At 46.3% G+C, this 20,597-nt stretch overlaps 2 protein-coding genes across 2 annotated transcripts in view; one reads left to right on the top strand and one right to left on the bottom strand.

Moving 5' to 3' along the window:
• Positions 1 to 16,195, bottom strand: part of LOC149859974 (uncharacterized) — a 49,680-nt gene extending 33,485 nt beyond the window's left edge. Inside the window, exon 1 of the mRNA XM_090056500.1 lies at positions 15,833 to 16,195. Within this exon, the coding sequence (XP_089912626.1) occupies positions 15,833 to 16,195 (363 nt within the window). The remainder of the gene's footprint in view (positions 1 to 15,832) is intronic.
• The window catches only part of PPP2R2D (protein phosphatase 2 regulatory subunit Bdelta), a 47,641-nt gene continuing 43,220 nt past the window's right edge, over positions 16,177 to 20,597 (top strand). The window contains exons 1-2 of the mRNA XM_090056497.1: positions 16,177 to 16,331; positions 16,479 to 16,565. Coding sequence (XP_089912623.1) covers positions 16,325 to 16,331; positions 16,479 to 16,565 — 94 coding nt within the window. The 5' untranslated portion in view covers positions 16,177 to 16,324. The remainder of the gene's footprint in view (positions 16,332 to 16,478; positions 16,566 to 20,597) is intronic.

The raw sequence follows: 20,597 nt of genomic DNA, 5'->3' as shown, positions 1-20,597 counted from the left end.
TTCTCGTGGGTCCCTCAAGGATTCATTCATTCATTCAACAACATTTTTATAAATGACATGAAAGAAAACTGAAAATAATTTCTGGTAATCTTTGCAGATGACACTGATCTGGGTCATTTTGTAAGATAAAGCTGAACAAACATGGGTTTCAGTAAGTACAGCAACTGCTGTAAACTATTGCTGAAATGACACAAATTTAGAAACAAATAAAGCCATTTGTACTTATAGGATGGGGGTTCTATATGTAATAATAACTCTTAAGAAGCTCAGGGTTCAGGATAGATAAGTAGATGTACATGAATACCCAGTGGGGTCTGGCAGGCTAATGTGATTCTTGACTGTGTCAAGACAAGAATATCAAATAGTAGTGAAAAGGTGGTATTGCCTTTGTATATGGTGTGAATGCTACTGCAGTGTCCATCCATCAAGGATGCTATAAATTAGGAAAGTATTTAGAAAAAAAAAGATAAAGGATTGGAAAACATACCTTAGATTGAGTTTTTGAAATGTTCACTATCCAGCTTATCAAATAAAATGAGCAGCCCAGATTTTTCCACTAGAGGGCAGTGAACTTTTTCCAGTACATCACTTCAAAATATGCTGTATCACTATTAAAATATGGCATCTTAGAGTAAGATCACCATAAGAGAAAATTATTATTATTACAAACTAATTTTCAAACATATTTATACATTGCAGCATACTTCATTTCCAAAAGCACTCGTTGTGACAGAGTAGTACCATGTAAGGTACGTGGCTTTATTAAGAGAGAACAAATTATGTGAAATAAGATGAGGGAAGCAAGTGCTACAGAGGTGTGCACTGGCAGGAATATTATAGTCAGCATATATAATATTAAAAGCAGGGGTGCGCCGATAAGAGATTTTTGGGGCCAATACTGATATCCAATTTTTCCTGGCTCAACCCCCACCTTCCCCCATGCATTGGGAAGAGCTGGCAGTGGTAGTGATAGAGCTGGGAGGGAGCTGTGGCAAAATTTTGGGTGGCTGCAGCTCCCTCTGTAGCCCCCGCCTCAAGCCCAGCCCCTGGCAAGAAAAACCTGGCAGAGCCCAAGCTCCAGCCACCTGCAGCCTGCACGCCCCGCCCCACACAGATCCAGGGGGCACACTCCCCCCATGCCCTCCAGGGTACAAGCAGTGGCAGAAGCCATGCCCCACCTCAGCAAGCAACCTGTTGTACCCCAGCTGGGCAGCACCTGCCCCTGCCCCCTCCCTCACCACAGCGATCTGGCCCCCCATGCCCTTTCCCTCCCCTCTCTCCTTCCACCACAATGGACTTACCAGCTGGAGGAAGCTCTCTATGCTGCCGAGCGGTGCTCCTCACTTCTAAGATGGGAGGTGGGAGAGGGGAGGAATACACTGGGCTGACTTGGCACCAAACCCCTCAGCCAGGGTTTGCCCAGCATAGGGGATGGGGTGGGGAAGCCCCATTGGAGGCTTCCCACTCCTGCACAGCCCTGCTTGCCAGGCTGGGATCAGTTCAGCCCTGCCCCCCCTCCAGTCCCTGCTTCTCACAGGTAGGGGAGGTAGGGAGGAATGGAGACTGAGTCTATGCCAGCATGGTAAGCAGGACTGTGGGAAAGCAAAAAGTCCCTGGTGAGGGCTTCTCCCCCCAGCCCTGCATTGGGCAGACCCCAGCTGGAGGCAGGGGGCAGTATCCAGCTAGGCCAGTGCATTCCCTCCCCGCCCTGTGCCTCTCCCAGGTGGGGCCTGGAGAGGGGATGGGGCTGAGCTGATTCCAGCCCAGTGAATTGGGCTTCAGGGTAGGAAAAAGCCCCCAGTCGGTGCTTTCCCCCACCCCCATGCCAGGCTTACCCAGTTATGATGGAATCAGCTCAGCCTGGCCCCCTCCATAGGTGCATTCACCCCCACCCCCTGTCAAAGGTGAGGGCTGGGGGTAGCAAATGCACCAGGCCAGCTGGGAACTACCCCCACCCCCCCCAGCTGGGGTCTGGCCAGTACAGAGGGGGGAAACCCCCCGCTGGGGATTTTTCACTCCCCTGCAGCTGAGCTGGCTGGGCTAGGATCAGCTCAGCTCCACCTGGCCTGGGCCAGTGCAAGCTTCTGCCTGTCTTGGCCACCCATACACTGAACGTCAGTTCAGTTTCTTATCAGTTAAAAGCTATGCAGCTTAGAATAGCCCATGAAGATGGAACTGATTCTACCTCGGGTTTCTGAACCTCTGTACTTGGCCTCTAAATGTAGCTTTTAAATGTGCTGGAGTAAACCTATACTCTTAAAAATGGCCAATATGCACAGCTTTCGAGTTCTGAGAACTTCATGTAAATATTTGTGCCAGCTTCTTGCCCTCTGATTTGCAGAACACCTACCTACAAACCTGCTAACCAGTGCTGATACAGAGGAAGCAGGACATTGCAAGGACTTCTGAGCACTAAAATGTGAACAGGTGCTCAAAATGCAAGGACTGTCTTTCCAGACATTGCTCAGTATGCAACAGTACCTAACCTTAGCATTTCCCTGATCTGCTAATAGTGTAAAGTATACGCTTTATAGAAGGCAAATAACCACAGACATGATTGTAACTGATAACAATCTCAGTAAAAATCTCTGTGGCAAATAACCACAGACATGACTGTAACTGGTAAAAATCTCAGTTATGATGTAATGAACAAAGAGCATGCTCTTGTGGATGTAAGATCGAATACAACCTTTAAAACAACAGGTTTATAATATACAAGGATGATAATAATTGTCTGAGCTATTTCTTATCAACATGCTGTCTTGAATTTAAGTTTAAAAAGCTTATACAAACTTGCACTATTTTCCAGGGTTTATGTAAAGGTTTCTTAAGAAAGATAAATTAAAAAGTTAGTCATATACTCTGTGTATGTTTTTAAGTAAGATGTGATTTTCTTTTTGAAATCTTATGAAATTCTTCAAAAATATAAAACCCATCAATTATACAGATGGACTGGTCTACTAACCATTTCAGGTCTGTGATAGGATCATAAGGTATTTGAATTAAAGTATTGTGGTTACCACAGATATCCTCAGACCACATCTAAATGTTCACTTCTAAATGTTCTCTCTCACTTCAAAACTCAGACTTGTATGTTATTATTACACTGAATGCATAAAACAGTGAGCTCATTCTGTAAACATACCTGTAACACGGTCATGGCACCCACAAAAAAAAAAGGGTGTGCTGCCACCATCTCCCCCGTCCCCCGCTTGAGCCATCTGCCCCATACTCACCCACTATGCCTTTGTTGTTAATTAACATATTTGGATCACAGAAGGCTACCATGATCTCCATGGTGCATAATATCTGGGTGGCCCCGGCCTTATGGGCCACCACACATGGCTCCAACCACTGTGTCCCATGCCTCACAGATGATGCTATTATACTCCTGGCTGATACAGGTCCACTTCTGTTCCCTACCTGAGCTGAGCTTCATCTAAACTTATGACTTCCTGGACCTCTAAGCCATCCTATTCAGTTATCCCTTAGTCTCATCTGGTATGGCTTATTGTCATCACCTCAGGCCCTATACAGGCATTCTCTACTCCTGTTGGGCTATTGGCCTATACTCAGGCCCTGTGCAGGCCTGCTCCGCTCTTGCTGGCCTGCTGTTATCAACTCAGGCCCCTTTCTGACTTGCCCATTCCTCAGGGCTCTCCGAGTCTACTCTTTCACCTGGTAGCCTGCTGCCCTGAGTACTTTGCCAGCTCTCCTGGCCCCTCCCTCTTGGCCTTGGCTGCACTGGGGACCATCTTGGGGTTCCTTGGAATCTTCTCCATCCCCAATACTTCCTACCCTGTCCTCCAGTTGTTGCGGTGTTTTCTGGAGCAATGGTACTCTTTCCCCAAGAGTGTTGCTCCACTGCTGTAACTGCTAACTTGTAGCACTGTCTGACCTGAGGCCCTGACTCAGCTCATACTCATCAGACCCATTACCTCAACCTGTCAGCCTTTTAGCCTATGGTGGCCTAATGGTGACCAGCCTCACTTGAGGGGCTTTCATAGCCTCACTAGTTTCCCAAAGTGGCAGGCATGTCCAGTGCCCTGCCACAATACCTATAAATAAAAATTCTATGTTCTGCATTAAAGTTGCATCCTGCTGGACTTAAACCTGGAAATTCCTAGCTAGTGGGTCTTTCTCTTCTGGAGAGCAGGCTCAGGTCGATCACCACATTTGGAATCAGGAAAGAGTTCTACCTTGCGGACATATCAGTGTGAACTGCAAGGGAAGGGTGGGGGGTCCTTTCTATGTAGTGGAGGGCACGGTTCTCTTCCTTGGATCGCTCAAGTTTATTTAACAAAAACTGCCTCTGCCCTTGCAGCATCAGGACATTGACAGTGCTCTTGTCCTCCTGCCTTACCTGTGGCAGGTGAGGGTGTTCTGGGCAGTTTGGGCCATTCTACCTGGTACCTGTGTAAGAGGTTTGTTCATGCAGTTTTACATATGCTTGTATAAGATATTTTAGATAGGGATGATCATGGCTGGAGCAGGGTGTTGGATTAAATGACCTCCTAAGGTCCCTTCCAGCCCCTTTTTTTTTCCAGATCTAACAGTGCACATCTTGCCTTCTTGTAACCCAAGGTATGCAGCCCACCACAATACAGTACGAGTATGGTGGAAACAAAATGTAACAAAGCACAATATAGTGCCTGTGACCATGGACTGCAAACAGGGGAAGTAGTTTGCAGGCAGTTCGCAGGCCAGTTCGTGGGTAGTTGTATAGCTTATTACCACACAATTGTCATACCCACAGGTGTCCTGGCATTGCTAAGATCTTCACTCAGAGCCCATGGCCCTGGACTGCAGGAGCTGCCTGGCACAGCTGCTGGCAACTGAGCATGGGGCACCCCGACTTGTGGGCTGTGCTCCCTGATACAGTCTCTGGAGGGCCAGGTGCAGGAGCTCAAGGAGGAGATACGTCAGCTGTGCATGATCAGGGCCCATAAAGACTTCATTGATGTCCTCCAGAAGAAGGAAGAAAAGAAAGAGACATAGATGGTGGCTAATGTGATGGCTAACCAAGAAGAGCAACTTGGAAGACCATCACCTCACACTCCAGGAAACACAGCACCAGGGCTGCTGCTCCCCTGGCCCTGAACAACTGGTATGCTCCACACCCACATAAAGAGGCTCCAATGGTGAAATCAGGAGAGGAGGAAGGTAAGCAGCTTGCTGCCATCCCAAAGAGGCGGCGCAAGGTGGTGGTGGTGGGGGACTCCCTCCTGCGGGACACCAAGGGACCCATTTGCCATCTGGACCCCTAGCCCATGAGGTCTGCTGCCTCCCAGGGGCTCACATCTGAGATGTAGCAGAGAGGATCTCCAGGCTTGTTCAGCCCTCCAATTACTACCCCATGCTCCTCATCCATGTGGGAACTAATGACTTGGCTAGGAGTAATCCAGACCAGGTCATGAATGACTAAATGGCTCTGGGAGCTGGGCTCAAGGGGTTGGGGGCCCAGGTAGTCTTTTCTTTTGTGCTCCCTGTTGGAGACCGCGGTCCCAGAAGGGAAGGATGCATCCAGTAAGTGAACAGGCAACTCCGACGCTGGTGCCACCGAGAAGACTTTGGATTCCTTGACCATGGCATGCACTTCAGAGAGAGAGGACTCCTGGGAAGGGATGACATCCACCTCACAAGGAAAGGTGAGGTGGCCAGGATGGCCAATCTTCTGGAAAAGGCTTTGAACTAAGTTTGCTGGGGGATGGGGATACAAATTCAAACATGTCCAGGGACCAATATCCAAGTAAGCCCTGTAGAATAGGACACTGGGAGAGCCACTTTTGCGGGAGCTGAAGGAATAGTTCTTCATAAGTGGGACAGGAAGATGATGGCCTCAGTAGGAGGACTCAGGTGCCTATATACTAACACCAGGAGCATGGGGAACAAGTAGGAGGAGCTAGCCCTCCTACCCTCCAGTATGCATTATGATCTAGTAGGGATTACAGAGACCTGGTGGGGCTCCTCACACAACTGGAGCATAGTTATAGAGGGCTATGCATAGAAGAGACCGGGTGGGGAAGAAAGGTAGAGGGGTTGCTCTCTATGTGAAAGAGCAGTACACCTCCTTGGAGGCAAACATCAGGTTAAAAAATGGACAGCTTGAGAGGGGGACTGGCAAGAGAGACGTAACTGTAGGTGAATACTACAGACCACCAAACCAGGGGGAGGAACTTGATCTGGAGTTCACCCAAGAATTGACTGAGGTCACACATGCACGTGACACGGTTGTCATGGGCAATTTTAATTATCCAGACATCTGGGAGGTACATTCGGCCAAGCTGGATCGGTTACAATCCTTCCTGACTCACGAGGTGCATGGGCCAACCAGAGGTGATGCTCTACTAGACTTGGTCCTGGCTAAAGGTGATGACCTGGTGACTGACTTAAATATAGAGGGAAGTCTGGGGAACAGCAACCACGAAACGATCATGTTCACAGTCCAACATAAGGCCAATAAATCAGATAGCAGGGTTGAAGTCTTGGACTTCAAAAATGCAAATTTCAACAGATTTATGACACTAGTAGGGCAAGTGCTGCAAGATGAGGGACCAAAGGCAAAAGGTGTGCATGAAGAGTGGTTGTTCCTTAAGGACACAATCCTTGAAGAACAAAAGAAGTCCATTCCCATGTGAAGAAAAGGTAATAGGCGGCCTGGGAAGCCCTCTTGGCTAAACAGGGAAATCATGGTCCTCTTAAGAAAGAAGAAAGAGGCTTATAAACAATGGAAGCTTGGGGTGGGCCCAAAGGAGGACTACTCCATGATGGCCCACATTTGCAGGGAACAAATAAGACAGGCTAAGCCAGTGACCAAACTTAGATTAGCAATGGGAATCAAGGACAACAAGAACTCCATCTTTATAGGGAACAGGAGGAAAACAAATGGGAGTTTGGGGCCATTGCTCAACAACTCAGGAGAGCTGGTTACCAGCACCCAGGAGAAAGATGAACTCCTGAATGACTACTGGCCTCAGTCTTTCACTAGACCATGGGGAAAACCATGCTGGGTAGAATAGAAGATAAGCACAGTAGGAATAAATGCCTTCCTACTATTGCTGTAGAACTGGTGTATGACCAATTAATACAGTTAGATGTATACAAGTCAGTGGGATCAAATGATCTTCATCCAAGAGTGCTGGCGAAAGTCACTGTGAAACCCCTGGCAAAACTTTGCCACAACTCATGGCACTCTGGAGAAGCCCCTGAGGACTGGAAGAGGGCCAATGTTGTGCCCATCCACAAGAAAGGCAGGAAGGAGGACCTGGGTAACTACAGGACAATCAGCCTAAGTTACATCTTAGGGAAGATCCTAGAAAAGTTCATCAAGGAGTCTATCTGCAATAAGCTTGCAGAAGGTAAGATTCTGAATGACAGCCACCATGGCTTTGTTGCGGGCAGGTCTTGCTTTACCAACCTCAGCTCCTTATGACCAGGTAACTCGACACCTGGACATGAGAGCAGGTTGGTATTGTATACCCTGACTTCCAAAATGCCTTTGATCTAGTATCCCACAATGTCCTTGTGAGAAAGTTGGAGGATTGTGGACTTCATTCTGAGACACTGAGGTGGGTGAGAAACTGGCTGTAGGACAGAGCCCAGAGAGTCATAGTGAATGGATCTGTGCCATCCTGGTGAGAAATGGGCAGTGGTGTCCTGCAGGGGTTGGTGCTTGGTCCAGTACTTTTCAACATCTTGATTAACCATTTGGATGTGGGGGTGAAGAGTTCACTGGCCAAGTTCATGGATGACACCAAGTTATGGGGGAGCATGGTCACCCTTGAAGATAGGCTACAGATACAGGCAGACCTAGACAGGTTAGCAAGTTGGGTGGATCGGAATCTGATGACGTTCAACATTGAGAAATGTAAAGTGTTCCACCTGGGGATGAGCAACTCCCAACCCACCTACAGGTTTGACAGCACCAAACTGACTAGCACCACAAATGAAAGGGATCTGGGGATAATAATAGACCACAGTTTGAATGTGAGCCAGTAGTGCAATGCTGTAGCTGGTAGGGAAAGTAATACTTTGGCATGCATCAATTGATGCATCTTCTGCAAAGCCACGGTGATTCTTCCACTCTACTCAACACTGGCAAGACCGTAGCTGGAGTACTGTGTCCAGTTCTGGGTACCACACTTTAACAAGGATGTGGACAAGCTTGAGAGAGTCCAAAGAAATGCCACCCATATGATCAGGGTCTTAAAAGGCAAGCTATATGATGAAAGGCTGAAGGATCTGGGACTCTTCAGCCTGAGAAAAAGAAGGCTGAGCAGGGACCTGGTAGCAGCTTACCACCACACTGGGTGAATATATTAAGGGCTCAGTGAGCAACTGTTCACCAGGGCACCTGAGGAGAAAACCAGGAGTAATGGCCACAAACTCCTGGAAGATCAGTTCAGGCTTAACATTAGGAAAAACTTATTCAGTCAGGGTGTCCAGACTGTTGAATAAGCTCCCTCCAGAGGTGGTGCAATCACCTGCCCTGGAAATCTTCAAGAGGAGACTAGAGAGTTACCTGACCACCAGTTATGTTTCCTGCTTGATGCAGGGGGCTGGACCCAATGATCTTCTGAGGTCCCTTCCAGCCTTACAATCTATGAATAGCCTTAAAACTAGTTCTATAGGAATATCAGGTTTTCTGTACTCCTACCCCAAAATCCTTAGCTCCAAAAACACACATATTAATTTTCTTCCCAGCTTTCTGCCTTCTTTTCTGTTCAGCAGAGCTCTGAAAAAAATATGCTTATTAATATCATCCATCGGTTAGCCACTGCACAAAGTTTCGGTTATGGCAAAAACACTGTTTTTTAAAATAATAATTAAAAAAAATCACCTCACCTAGAGAACTCAACGAATGCTTATTGGCTGCTTCCAGACGAACACAGATGTGGCGCTGCAGACCCATCTGGGGGAAGCCCTGGGGTAAAAAAAAAAACCCATGCCAAAAAAACAGGGTGGCACTTACAGCAGTAGTGTGCATTGCCCAAAACCAGAGCCACACTCCAGGTGCTGGCCAGGCTTCCGACCCTGGGACCTGAAGTAAGGCTGCTAGTATCTAGGAGTGCAAGTCATGAAGCAAGACCCCAGTATGTGGTAGGCACTTAGTACCCTTTTGTTCACTTAATTCAGCAAAATGTACTATAATAAAACCAAGTAAGTGATACTGCAGATTGAAATAATAAAATTTAGTCTGTAGCCCGGATGTGTATAGGAGCACGACATGCCTACCTCAAGGTTTTTTTTACATGTTAAAACATATTGTTACTCCTGTTACTATACATTTGAACTGAAATCATGAATGCTGTTGGTCTTACATTAATATTGTAAGATACAATAAGATTGTTAGAATTTTATGCAGATTTTGGTCTCTAGAACTAGACATACCCATAACCTAGGTTGTGGAAGGTGATATACATAAAAGGATTTCTGCAGCCATATGAAGCCTAGAGCCCCTCTATGAAGTACCCTGCAAGACTGAGGCCCTTAAAAAGAGTGTGTGGTGGGGAGGGGGTAGAGCATTTAAAAAAATAGGAAAGCCAATTTGTATGCATGAATATCTGACTTCATCTACTGGATTTAATCAATTAAGAACTAAAGTATTTTAATAAGGTTTTAAACACAGATGCAGTTTTCATCTTTAATACGAAAGATTCAAAGCATTTAGCCATGAAAGTATGGTTTGCATATAATGTTCATTGGGTAGATAAGTAACTCATAGTATGCAACTTGGGCAAGTTATTACTGGGGAGAGGGAGTTTGGGGGGAGGAGTATTACTCAGCTTTTAACAGATAGAACACAGTTTTGAACACACAGACAACTGCTCTAAAAGTCATCTCTGGATCACAGCTGAAGAATATCTGCAGGGCTTGCTCAAAGAATAAATTGTGTATGTCCTAGATTCATCTGGAAGGAAACATATGAATTTTACTTGTAAAGGAGGAAGAAAAAACAAAGAGGATGATGTATATGAATACATAGAGTTTCAAGTAGTAAACATAGGTAGACCTTCCATACCAAAATAAAATGAGTTAACAGAAAGTTGTATGTTAACCCTGTACTTGCCTTGCTTTTATAGATTTAAACAGGACTTAAAGCTGTGCAGATACATGGGGACTTCGAAAGGGCAAGCAGCATAAAAAGAAAAGAAAAATGGGTAAGGGGTGAACAGTATTATTTCTTGGTTCAAATGAAGGATAGCATCTTAAAATAGAGTATTAAAGAGAAGCAAGAAGTATGTTTACTGTATATACAGAAACTGTTTAAAGAGAAATATTAAAAAATACAATCAGAAACCAGATACCCCTCTTAATACCTTTACACTTCTGTAATTTTTTATTGTGCTGGTGAAATTACTATATTCAATAGCACAGATAAATAGACTCACCAAAATAGATGAGCTCACTTTATTCTACAGGATAAAGTTCCCAATTATGTAGTAATCACTACAACTCAACACTGTTCTGCAAAGTCCTAGCTCCAAAAGAGATAAGGATATCTGCCCAACCTCCTATTTCTAACCCTCCCCCTCTTACCTGCTTACACAGGTACAGCTTACAACCAGGCCAGTGCAAAGCAGCAAGTATTCAATTCAGATTCAGCTGATTCGAAGGGACAGTGATTCCATTTAGTGATTTAAGACACTTTCCCGATTCGATTCAGCCGAACTGGATTCAAAGATTCAGCCACTGATTTGGCCAAATCCCTGATTCAGCCATGGACTATTATGGGGAATCACTAAAATACCTATAACTTTGTCATTTTTTTGCAGAATTGGATGAAAACAGCAGGAATGGTAGCCCCTTCTGAGGGCATAAAGCCTGCCAAGTTTCAAGGAGATAGGTGCAGGGGTTTCTGTAAAAGTGCACCTCAAACTGTTGAAAGCAAGACTTATGTCACTTGTGCATGTTAACTGGGTTTATGGTTGTAGCCATGTTGGTCTAAGGAACAGACAGGCAAGGTTCTTTGACTAGATGTGATATCTTTTATTAGACCAACTGAATAGTTGGAGAAATATACCTTGGCAAGCTGTCAGGTTTAAAAAAACCCTTTGTCAGGCAGAGAAAGCATCTGCAGTTGGTGTGTGTGCTTAGTAAAGAAGCCAGAAGCTGGTATGCAGGCAAGAAAGCCAGTCAGTGAAAATGTAAATTGAAATACAGGCTGTGGGGGTGAGGAGGGGGATGTAGCAGGTAAAAGTGGAGAGGTACCTGGGGAGGAGTCAGATGTCAGGCAGGTTATTGTGCGTCATAAATCCAACGCCTATACTGAGTCCATGAGTTTTTGTATCCAGGAGGTTGATGAAATGAAGTTCATAGGCTTGTCTGTGCAAACTGTTTTCTAAATTCAAACAAGCACTGAACCTCGCTAACCTCATCACCCCAAAACACAAACTTCCTACAGCCCAAAATGCACTGAATGAATCCAGACCATGCCATGACAAGAAATGCAAAACCTGCCAACATATCTCCAGTACCCCAACAATCACTACACCCCACAACTGAACTATCACCATTCCTGGATCTTGTTGACACTGGATTTTAAGAACCCAGCCCGTATACCTTTGTTCCAGGTGGGCACAACCCTCAGACCAACCACAACACCTGCCAGTTGATAATAGGCAAGTTTAGTGATACAGGGTGATAACAAAAAAAGCAACAATGCAAACAATCAAGAATTTCTATATCTACCAATCCTAGGGCTGTCATCAGAGTCAAAGCACATCTGGTCAAGATGCAGGCTCCACTCTGAGGCTCTTTCTTTTAGGTGTCAGCAGTCTGGAGGTGGGATGCCAAGGCCCACAGCCCCGCTTGTGGGGTGGATGAGACGGTCTGCTGGTGTGTGCCCTTTGTCCATGGTGGCCTTGGGGACCCTTCCTGCGGGATGGGGACAGGAACTCCTCTCAGGGAGCAAAACAGGGATACAGGAAGGTGTCCTTTGTTAATCTCAATTCTCTGCTTTTGTATTCTTCTTCCCCTTTGATGACTCCTGATGACTCTTCATCCATGACTCTCCCTCTGTGGTCACATGTCCACGTAACCTTCCGGGCCTTCTAATTTGGTCTGTTCCCCCTAAACTGGGACTTAGGCCCCTCTGCTCTCTGAGGCCTTGTTGCTAGTGTCACTAATCTTGTGCTATGGGACAGTATGGTACATACTTCTTTTGGTTCCCAGGCTGTGTCCTTGTTGTGTTAGACAACCTGTCTGCCTTGAAGGCTGCGATCTCATGTTATGGCATACCCCCCTCAATTCTCAGGCTGTGTTCATTTGTTGGCCTTGTTGTGCTAGACAGCCCATCTGTTTTCAGGGTCATGAGAAGCTGTGTGCGTGTCTTCCAAGCTCTTTAGAAATCCATTTAACCTCTGCTGCCCACCTTGAACCCTTATAATGCATATATCTATACTTATAAGCCGATTCCCAAAAAAGAGGCCTTTAAATACTATTGCTAAGCCAACTGTTCTTACAGCTGTACCTCCAGAAATGTTATATATCTCATCGAGTGCATCAAATGCCCTGATGGAAAGTACATAGGAGAGACCAAACAATAACAGTGAACCAGAATGAATGCACACTGGACATCTATTAAAGATAACACCCTATTATCAATGGGGGCACATTTCTCACAAGAAAACCACTCCACCTCTGACCTCTCAGTCGGGAATTTACAAAACCCTTTTCACAGACAAGCCTATGAACTTCACTTCATCAGCCTCATCAATACAAAAACTCTCATGGACTCAATATAGACACTGGATTTCTGACACACTGTAGCCTGCCAGACACCTGACTCCCCAGGTACCTCTCCACTTTTACCTGCTACACCCCGCTTCTTCCCTCCCTCTCAGCCTGTCTTTCTCCCCCTGATGCCTCAATTTACATTTTCACTGACTAGCTTTCTTGCATGCTTTGTCTTCTTTACTATTCATTCCATCCAGGAAGAGTGCACGCACCAACTGCAGATGCTTCTTTAGCTTGGTGAAGGGTTTTTAAACCCAAAAGCTTGCCAAGGTATATTTCTCCAACTATTCAGCTGGTCTAATAAAAGATATCACTTTGACCCAAAGAACCTTGTCCGCCTTGTGTGTGTTAAGGCAGAGTGGGATGAATGCAGCAGGGATGGCAGCCTGTAACAGGGGACCTTCCTGGTGCCGATTAGATCTTGGCCCACCCACTTGTTTTTAGTCCAACCAGCTGCCTCTTTGGCCTCCCATGCCTTATTGGAAAACTCATTCAGATGTTACCCAGGCAGGAGGCTGCCCATTTAGGCCCCTGATGTCTAGGGGTGATATCCATTCCATAGCTCCATACCTTCCCTACACTGAGGCCTATGTCTCACAGATGGCATCCTTCACCTCCTCCAGCTGTGGTCCTCTCTCTAGGACCTTTACCCATGTGTAATATATGTAATATACGTTGTGCTTTCCTGCACAGTGATGACACGCTGACAGGGAAAACACAGAATTCATTTTTGGTTTTTGTTGTGGTTTTTTTGTGGAGGGAGGTAGGGGAGACAGGTTAAGAACAAATAAGAGGATACTGGGGGATAATAAGCTGGAAGGAATTAATAACATTTCCTACGGTTTGTAGGCAAGGGTAAACAGGAAAGGATTGGACAAAACTTGGTGGCAAGAGACTACCTACTACCAAGCCAGAGCCCTTCAGACGATGCTGCTGCTGCAACAGAGACAGACAGCTCACAAAAGGCACACAGAGGAGTTCACACACAGCCTTATATGTTGTTTCTACATCCCTCCCCCAAAACACTATAATTGGAAGGGAACTCAGGGAAAGATCAGTCACTGGCCAGTTACAGATGTCAATATCAGAGCAGTCTTCCCCCCCACTCCACCTCCCCACTTTTCTCAGTTTCTGTTCCCTGCACATCTGCCTTCTGAATCAATTAATCTTATCCAAATCAATTTGAAGGGTTTGATTCAATTCGGAGCTTTTAATGGGTCTCTCAATTCAATTTGGATTCAGAGATTTGGCTGCCGAATTGAGCCGAATGTCCTCCAAATTGAATTGGCTACCAAAGCTTTGCACAGCCCTACTTACACCCCTTTAACTGGCCCAGGATTTGGTCATTACTGTTGATGAAAATCAGAGGGAACAGATTAGATTCTGTATTACAAGACTGAAATAAAGTCAATAGCATTAAAAAGAAATAAGGAAAAACAGCAGAACATATTATACCTCAGCAGAATTATGTTTAAGAAGAGCAATGTTCAAAACTAGGCAGAAGCTTGAGGAGAAGCAGTGTCTTTGCTCACAACAGTATTGCTGTATTTACAGAATTTTAAATGGTGCTTATCAGATCTACAGTCCCATCTCAAGAAGTTTGCACTGTCAGATCTAAATTTTGCATAAGAATCCAGTAGTGAAGATTATGTAGACTTCAATTTGGAGCCGATCATGAAAATATACAAGTGTCAGCTGTCCCCTTAATTGTAACTGGACTTCACATACTAGTAAATGTAAACAGGTATGCATTTGCATGATCAGAGCACTAGTTCTATACAAGTTCACCTAACCAGATATAAGATATGTTCCTGATATACAAGTATAGCAATGTACAGTAAAGGTGCTTGTGGGTGAGGTTGGAATGCAAGGAAAAAAAAAACCACACAGAGAACTAGAATTACAGAAGAAATGTTTTTATGTGTGCATGTCTCGTAGCTACTTCCTTCCAGTTGCTTTTTATGTTTATAGATTGAGAGAGCAGAGCCAGTGAAGAGTACAGGTGTAACAGAATGAAAGCAGGAGAGAGACAATGTAGGGAACTCAAATGATTTCCACCGTTTGGCTAGCTAATAGAGCATGTGTTGAGGCAATATCCTACCATAACTTACTTGTACAGGCATGTTACAGATCCTGGTTTTGCTTCCAATCAAGGGATGACTGACTCATTGTAGCTCAGTAGATGGTAAGAGCCCATGCATTTTGTTCTGTGAGCTTCAGCACACAAAAGCTTGTACTATCTAGCTATTACACTCTGGTTAATCTTATAAGGTACAAATCTGCTCTGCTTTCTACTCAACACCAGTGGGCTGTCAGCCAGGTTAAATCAGGGGTTGTCAGTGTACCCCTGGGGGCATCTGGACCGGTCCTAGGGGGTTCATGCAGGCAGGCGGGGACAGAGGGCTGCCACCTCCCAGGAGCAGGGCTGGAGCAGGGTGAGGCTGGTGGCACCCTCTGCAGAGTGGAGAAGCTTGCACATGGTGGCCACTGCCACCACACCACCCCAGTGAGATTCCCCACCCCACAGAGGTGAGGGATATATATTTTAGGGACAAAAGGGCGCTGCTGCCCTCACCCCAGCTCTGATCCTGGTCCTGGGAGGCAACAATGCTTTATCCCCACCTCCCTGCTCCATCTGGCTGCCAGGGGTAATCGGATTTTAAAAGGTTGAAACCCCCTGGGTTAAATCATAGAATCAGAGAGGAACAGGGCTGAAAGGGATCTCTGGGGCGGCCAACAGCGATTGCAGACAGCCTGTAGACGCTGTCGGCGGTGTCAGTGGCGACTGCCCACGGGTGCTGCCAACAGTGTGGGGAGCACCTTTCCACAGGGGTGCACCCGCTATGCCTCGCCAATGCCCTGTAGTCTACCACAACAATCACTTAGCCCTAACCCAGCACCCTCAAAGCCCGGCCCACACCGCAGCCAACCCGGCTTCAACCCCGGTGTCCAAACACTTCATGTCTGCGCGACAGCGATGCCCGCAGAGCAAGCACGTTCAGGAAGCAGGTGTTTTTCCTGAAGGCCACACGGGCCGCAGTACTCGAGAGCCCAGACAGCCCCTGACCCCGTCCCCATCGCAGAGCCGCCTTACGGGAGCGCTCCCCGCGCAGGTTTCAGGGCCCAGCCCCGCAGCGAGGTGGCCGCCCTGCTCCGGGGGAGGCCGGGAGTGAGCCCACACGGGTCCCACCTTCTCCTCCGCCGGGTGCTGCCATCGCAGTGGGGCCAGGCCGGGCCGGGTCGGATTTGTGAGGGGACGCGTCCCGCGCTGGCGGAAGCCCGGGCCCGGCGACGCCGCCCTCGTCCCCCCCTCTCCGCCCTCCGCCGCCCTCGAGCGAGGCCCCTCCGCACACCGTGGCCGGGCCCGAGGCTCCCCAGCCGCCCAGCTCCGCCGCCTTCCCCGGGGGAGGCCGAGAGATGACGTCACCGGATCAGGCCGACCGGCAATGGGCGCCATTTTGAAACCCCGAAACCTCTGGCGGCTGCAGCGGAGTGCGGCGGCGGCGGTTCTGACCCGGCCCCGGCCGGCGCCTCCCCCTCGCGGGCCCTGCAGCCCCCCGCCCCCGACCCACGGGCATCGCGCGACATGGCAGGTGAGGGGCGCGCGCGCCGCGGCCTGCGGGGCCCGGGCCTGGGGCAGGGGGTAGCGGAGCCGAGCCGAGCCGGGCCGGGCCGGGCCGGGCCGGGCACGGCACTCCCTCCTCAGCGCTCTCCTCTCTTCTTGTCTCCTCTCCCCGCAGGGGTGGCAGGAGGTGGCGGCGGTGGCAACGACTTCCAGTGGTGCTTCTCCCAGGTGAAGGGGGCCATCGACGAGGACGTGGCGGAAGGTAAGAGCCGGGCGCCCGCTCCTGGCGGAGCAATGACTAAGCTCGTGCCTGCGCCGTGCGGAGCCGCGCTTCTGGAGGGCTGGCGCCGGGGTCGGAGGCGGCTTCCTCCTCCCCTGCCTCCGGGATCGCCCGGGAGAGCGGGGCTGCGGGGTGGGGGGAAACGCATGGAGGCTGCCACCTCTGCCAGGCTCCGCTCTGATGCGTCCTCGGGCGAGGCTTCGTCTGCAAGCACGGCTGGGAGTCGCCTTGTGGCAATGGAGGATTTGCTGCTTTCTCCTTTGCAAGCTGCAGGTCGCAAAGGATAGGCCCCTCTTGGGAGTGCAGTTGGGAAACAGGAGTCTGCCTTGGCTCTTGACAAGAACGAGGACATCAGGCGTTTTAAAAATGGGCAGTGTTGAGGCAGGTGATCTTGCTGTATGAGTTGCGTGAGAGTTGCCATTTCAATTTTTCTAAGCCTCCTACCTTGGTGCTAGGCTGGTTTGAGTTTGCAGTGGTAAAGCCGCACAGAGCTCACACCTCCTCTCATCGCATTGATTCACATTTTTACTGTATTAAGCAAAAGCAGTGCTTCCATAACCTGCAACTACATCTTTAGTATCTCTTTCTTGTCTCTAGGAAAGGTTTTGTTCTTATCACTGTCCATAACACATGAATTAAACATTGCAGGTTACTTTGAGAGATTTGGGTTTTTTTTCATTTGGGGAGGAAAGCACAGTCAAAAATGACTGGCATGGGAGGAGATGTGGAGATTGCTACTAATTTTTCATTTGTTGATTGTCATCTTGAGTGATTAGTTCTCTACTTTTTCCTAAATGTCTAAACTTTCTAGAATTCCTGTTTAAATTAAATATGCTACTAAGATTTTCATGCGTGCTTGCAATGGTCCTCATTTCCTAACATCTCTGTTCTTTCTGAAAGCTTAAAGAGCCTTCTTTACACATGTTGCAAAGCAAAGTCATGGCAAGATATTTTGCACAATTATGTTATTGTCAAGTCACTGTTTATTTACTTTCTGAGCTACCAATATGTCTTTCTTCTGTTTATAATGTCATTCCATGTGGAAGAACTTCTGTTAGCAAAGACCCAACACACAACCAAGAGTGGTGTTTAGAAAGCTCCATTCATTGATGTAGTCATTCATGATAGGGAAGAATTGTATAGTTCTAAAAATAATATTCGTTTCTGGCATTATATTAGGACTGCATGTTCTTTGACTGTGGAATTGATATTAATACCTATTCAATCAATGGGGGTTTCTGTCCTAAGTAAAAATTGCGTATTTAGGGTGTGTAGCGTGATTCACTTTAGGGTTGTAAGCAGTATGGAATCTGACAGGGATCTTTGGCTCACTGCCCACGTAACAGCTGGCTAGTTCAGTCCAAAAATAGGTAGTACTACCAGCATTGGAAAGATGCAGGCAGCCAGGTCTCCAGGGGAATGCACTGGTTCAGCATATTTCTGGGCAGTCTCCACCAGTATTGTTCCTAATTGGCTCCATTTACAAGCTAAAACTGCCTTCCTGTGATTGAACTCTAAAGCAATGGGGGCCAACCGTTTTGGCATGTGCGCCACAAGTTCGCCCTGCACCCTCCCTGGCCCTAGAGGAATATTATGGTGCACAGTGAACCTGTCTTATGAGTGAATCTCATGCACTGATCCCTTTTCCCTTCGTCTGTGTTTTCTGTTTCATATCCTGTGCTCCCTGTCTGATATGTTTTTTGCTCCCTGCCCTGTGTTTCACGTGGAGGCTGCCTGTGCTACTTGTAGCACAAGTGCTGCAAGTTGGCCACTTCTGTCTTAGAGCGGGGCTGTCCAACTGGTGATCCATAGGCTACATGCAGCTTGCAAGTGATTAATGTTTGGCTCCTGAGTTCTCTCTCAGCTGCTGCTTTCCCCATCAGACCAGTCTGGGTTCCCCCACCTTTTCCTCCCCTGGCTGCAACTTCTTGCCTGTGCCCCAAGGAGTGGGGCAGTGTGGCTGCAGAGGGAGTTGAGGGTGAGTTGTGGGCTGGGAGGGAAGGAGTACAGCAGTAAAGGGGGATGCCCGCACAGGCATGTGTGGCAAGGGAAGAGCAGAATTGTGTTCGTGTACTTACCCGCACAGTGCAGTGATAGGAAGGATGCCCATGCGGATGTATGTTTCAGTGAGGGGATGGGAGGGAGAACACATGGTGCAGCCTGCACAGTGTGGCGCGCCCCTGGGGTGTGTGGCCCTCAGGGCGTTAGAAGGACTCCACGCACATGGTGCATACTGAATCTCCCTCACAAGCAAGTGTCACTGAGAGGTATCTGTCAACTTTGGTGTAGGATCTACCTTCCCAATGACTCTTTTTAAGAGTTGAAACCAGTATTTATAGAAATCTGTTGATGTGGGGTTTCAGTCGGCTAGAGTTCCTTTTTTTTGGCTCAGATTTCTAATTTAATTCCATTAGTTCACAAATTGTGATTTTTTTTTTCCCCCCTACATAGTAAATGAAGGTATCAATTGCAACTCTTTAAGGGTGTTTTAAATAATGTTTTTATGAAAAGCATAGCATTCAGATGAGAGGCGGTATCTTTAGCTCTTTACCGTTAACATTTATTTTTATGAAATTATTATAGTATAATCCTTAATTTTTATGGAAAGTAGGGGTGAAGTGCAAAAAACCTATACAATATCTGGAGAAAATAGAGTATCCTGGTACTACACAGCTGTAGAAGTAGATTCTGTTAATTTGGAATCTTTAAAATTGTAATTTGCTACCAAGATGTAGTCTTGCTTCTAACTTCTTGCTAACTTGTTTCTAGATGCCTTCTATAAGGCAAAAAGTAATGTTCTATGACTCACAGTAATGATTTGGGGAAAATAATATGGTCTTTCTCCTGTAAAAGATAACTCAGTAGGTTTTTTTGATACTGTAAAAAACCTTTTGCACACTGTCAGTTCCATTTACTTTTTTGAACAGCCAATATTTGTAAAGTCAAGCCCTTTTTTTTTCCCCTAAGGGGGGATTTTTAATTACATTTTTCATTTTCTCTTGGCTTTTGCCATTTATGATATTTTTTTCCTGTTATCTTTTGTTTTTAAGTGGGATGTGCAAATGACAGCTGGATCTCTTGTCTTGAATTGTGATCTGTTAGTGTTTCTCTTCATTCTTCTGAAATTTACTGGAGTCTGACTGCACATGTAAGGAAGGTTGCACTGTTGGATCCCAGAACTAGGTTGTGTCTTCGATTGCTGAAACATAAGGTTTAAATGCAATCTTTCACTGAACTATCAACATAAACTTGTTTGGTACACTTGAAATAGAGTAGTATTGGCAACATAACTAATATCTAAGAGTCCTCTGTCACTTTCTGTAGTTTTACAGTAGTTCTTTATCCATTTTTGTTGTATCGAAAGGGAGAAATGGAGGAAGCATGATCAGTAAAGAAATCTGCAAATGACTGTATAAAGAAAATAAAGTTTCAGATGTACAAAGTACCTGTTTTTAATTCACTTGATAGTTACAAGTAAGTTTATTATAACAGGGTTTAGAAGGAAAACGCAAATGGAAAATATAATTTTAGTCCTGCTTTACAGAAATAGTGTTAACTTTAAAAGTTTACATTCAACACTTATTTCTGTGCATTGTGTTAATGTAAGGAAAATGCTGTTAGGATTGTTACTGTCTCCTGATACAGTTACAATTACACCCAAAAGCTCCATTGCCAAATTTTGTCTTTAACTGTTTGAGGTTTCTGCCTCTTCTGGATGCTGCCTTTGCTGAACGGGCATTTGAATGAATCACTTTTTTTTTTTTTAGAGATTAGAATAGTAGTATGTGTGGAAATGCAGTATTTTGAGAGTCAAAATGGATGTGTTAGTGATGAATTTATTAAATGCATTGCTTACAGAAAGATTAGATGTTGCAGCAGGACAGGATTGAGGAAGAAGACTGAACAAGAATAGGATACAAGGGGGAATTTGGAGAGCATTGAAATACATGTTGTTAAATGTAATAAAGTTATGTTAATTAAAATGAATTAATACATCTAAATTGTAGTTTCCAG

The sequence above is a fragment of the Crocodylus siamensis genome, chromosome 7, assembly GCF_052110815.1.
Source record: "Crocodylus siamensis isolate JL-2025a chromosome 7, ASM5211081v1, whole genome shotgun sequence".
Lineage (NCBI taxonomy): Eukaryota > Metazoa > Chordata > Crocodylia > Crocodylidae > Crocodylus > Crocodylus siamensis.
The sequence above is the reverse complement of the archived record's forward strand: the minus strand, read 5'-3'. Positions and strand labels throughout refer to the sequence as shown.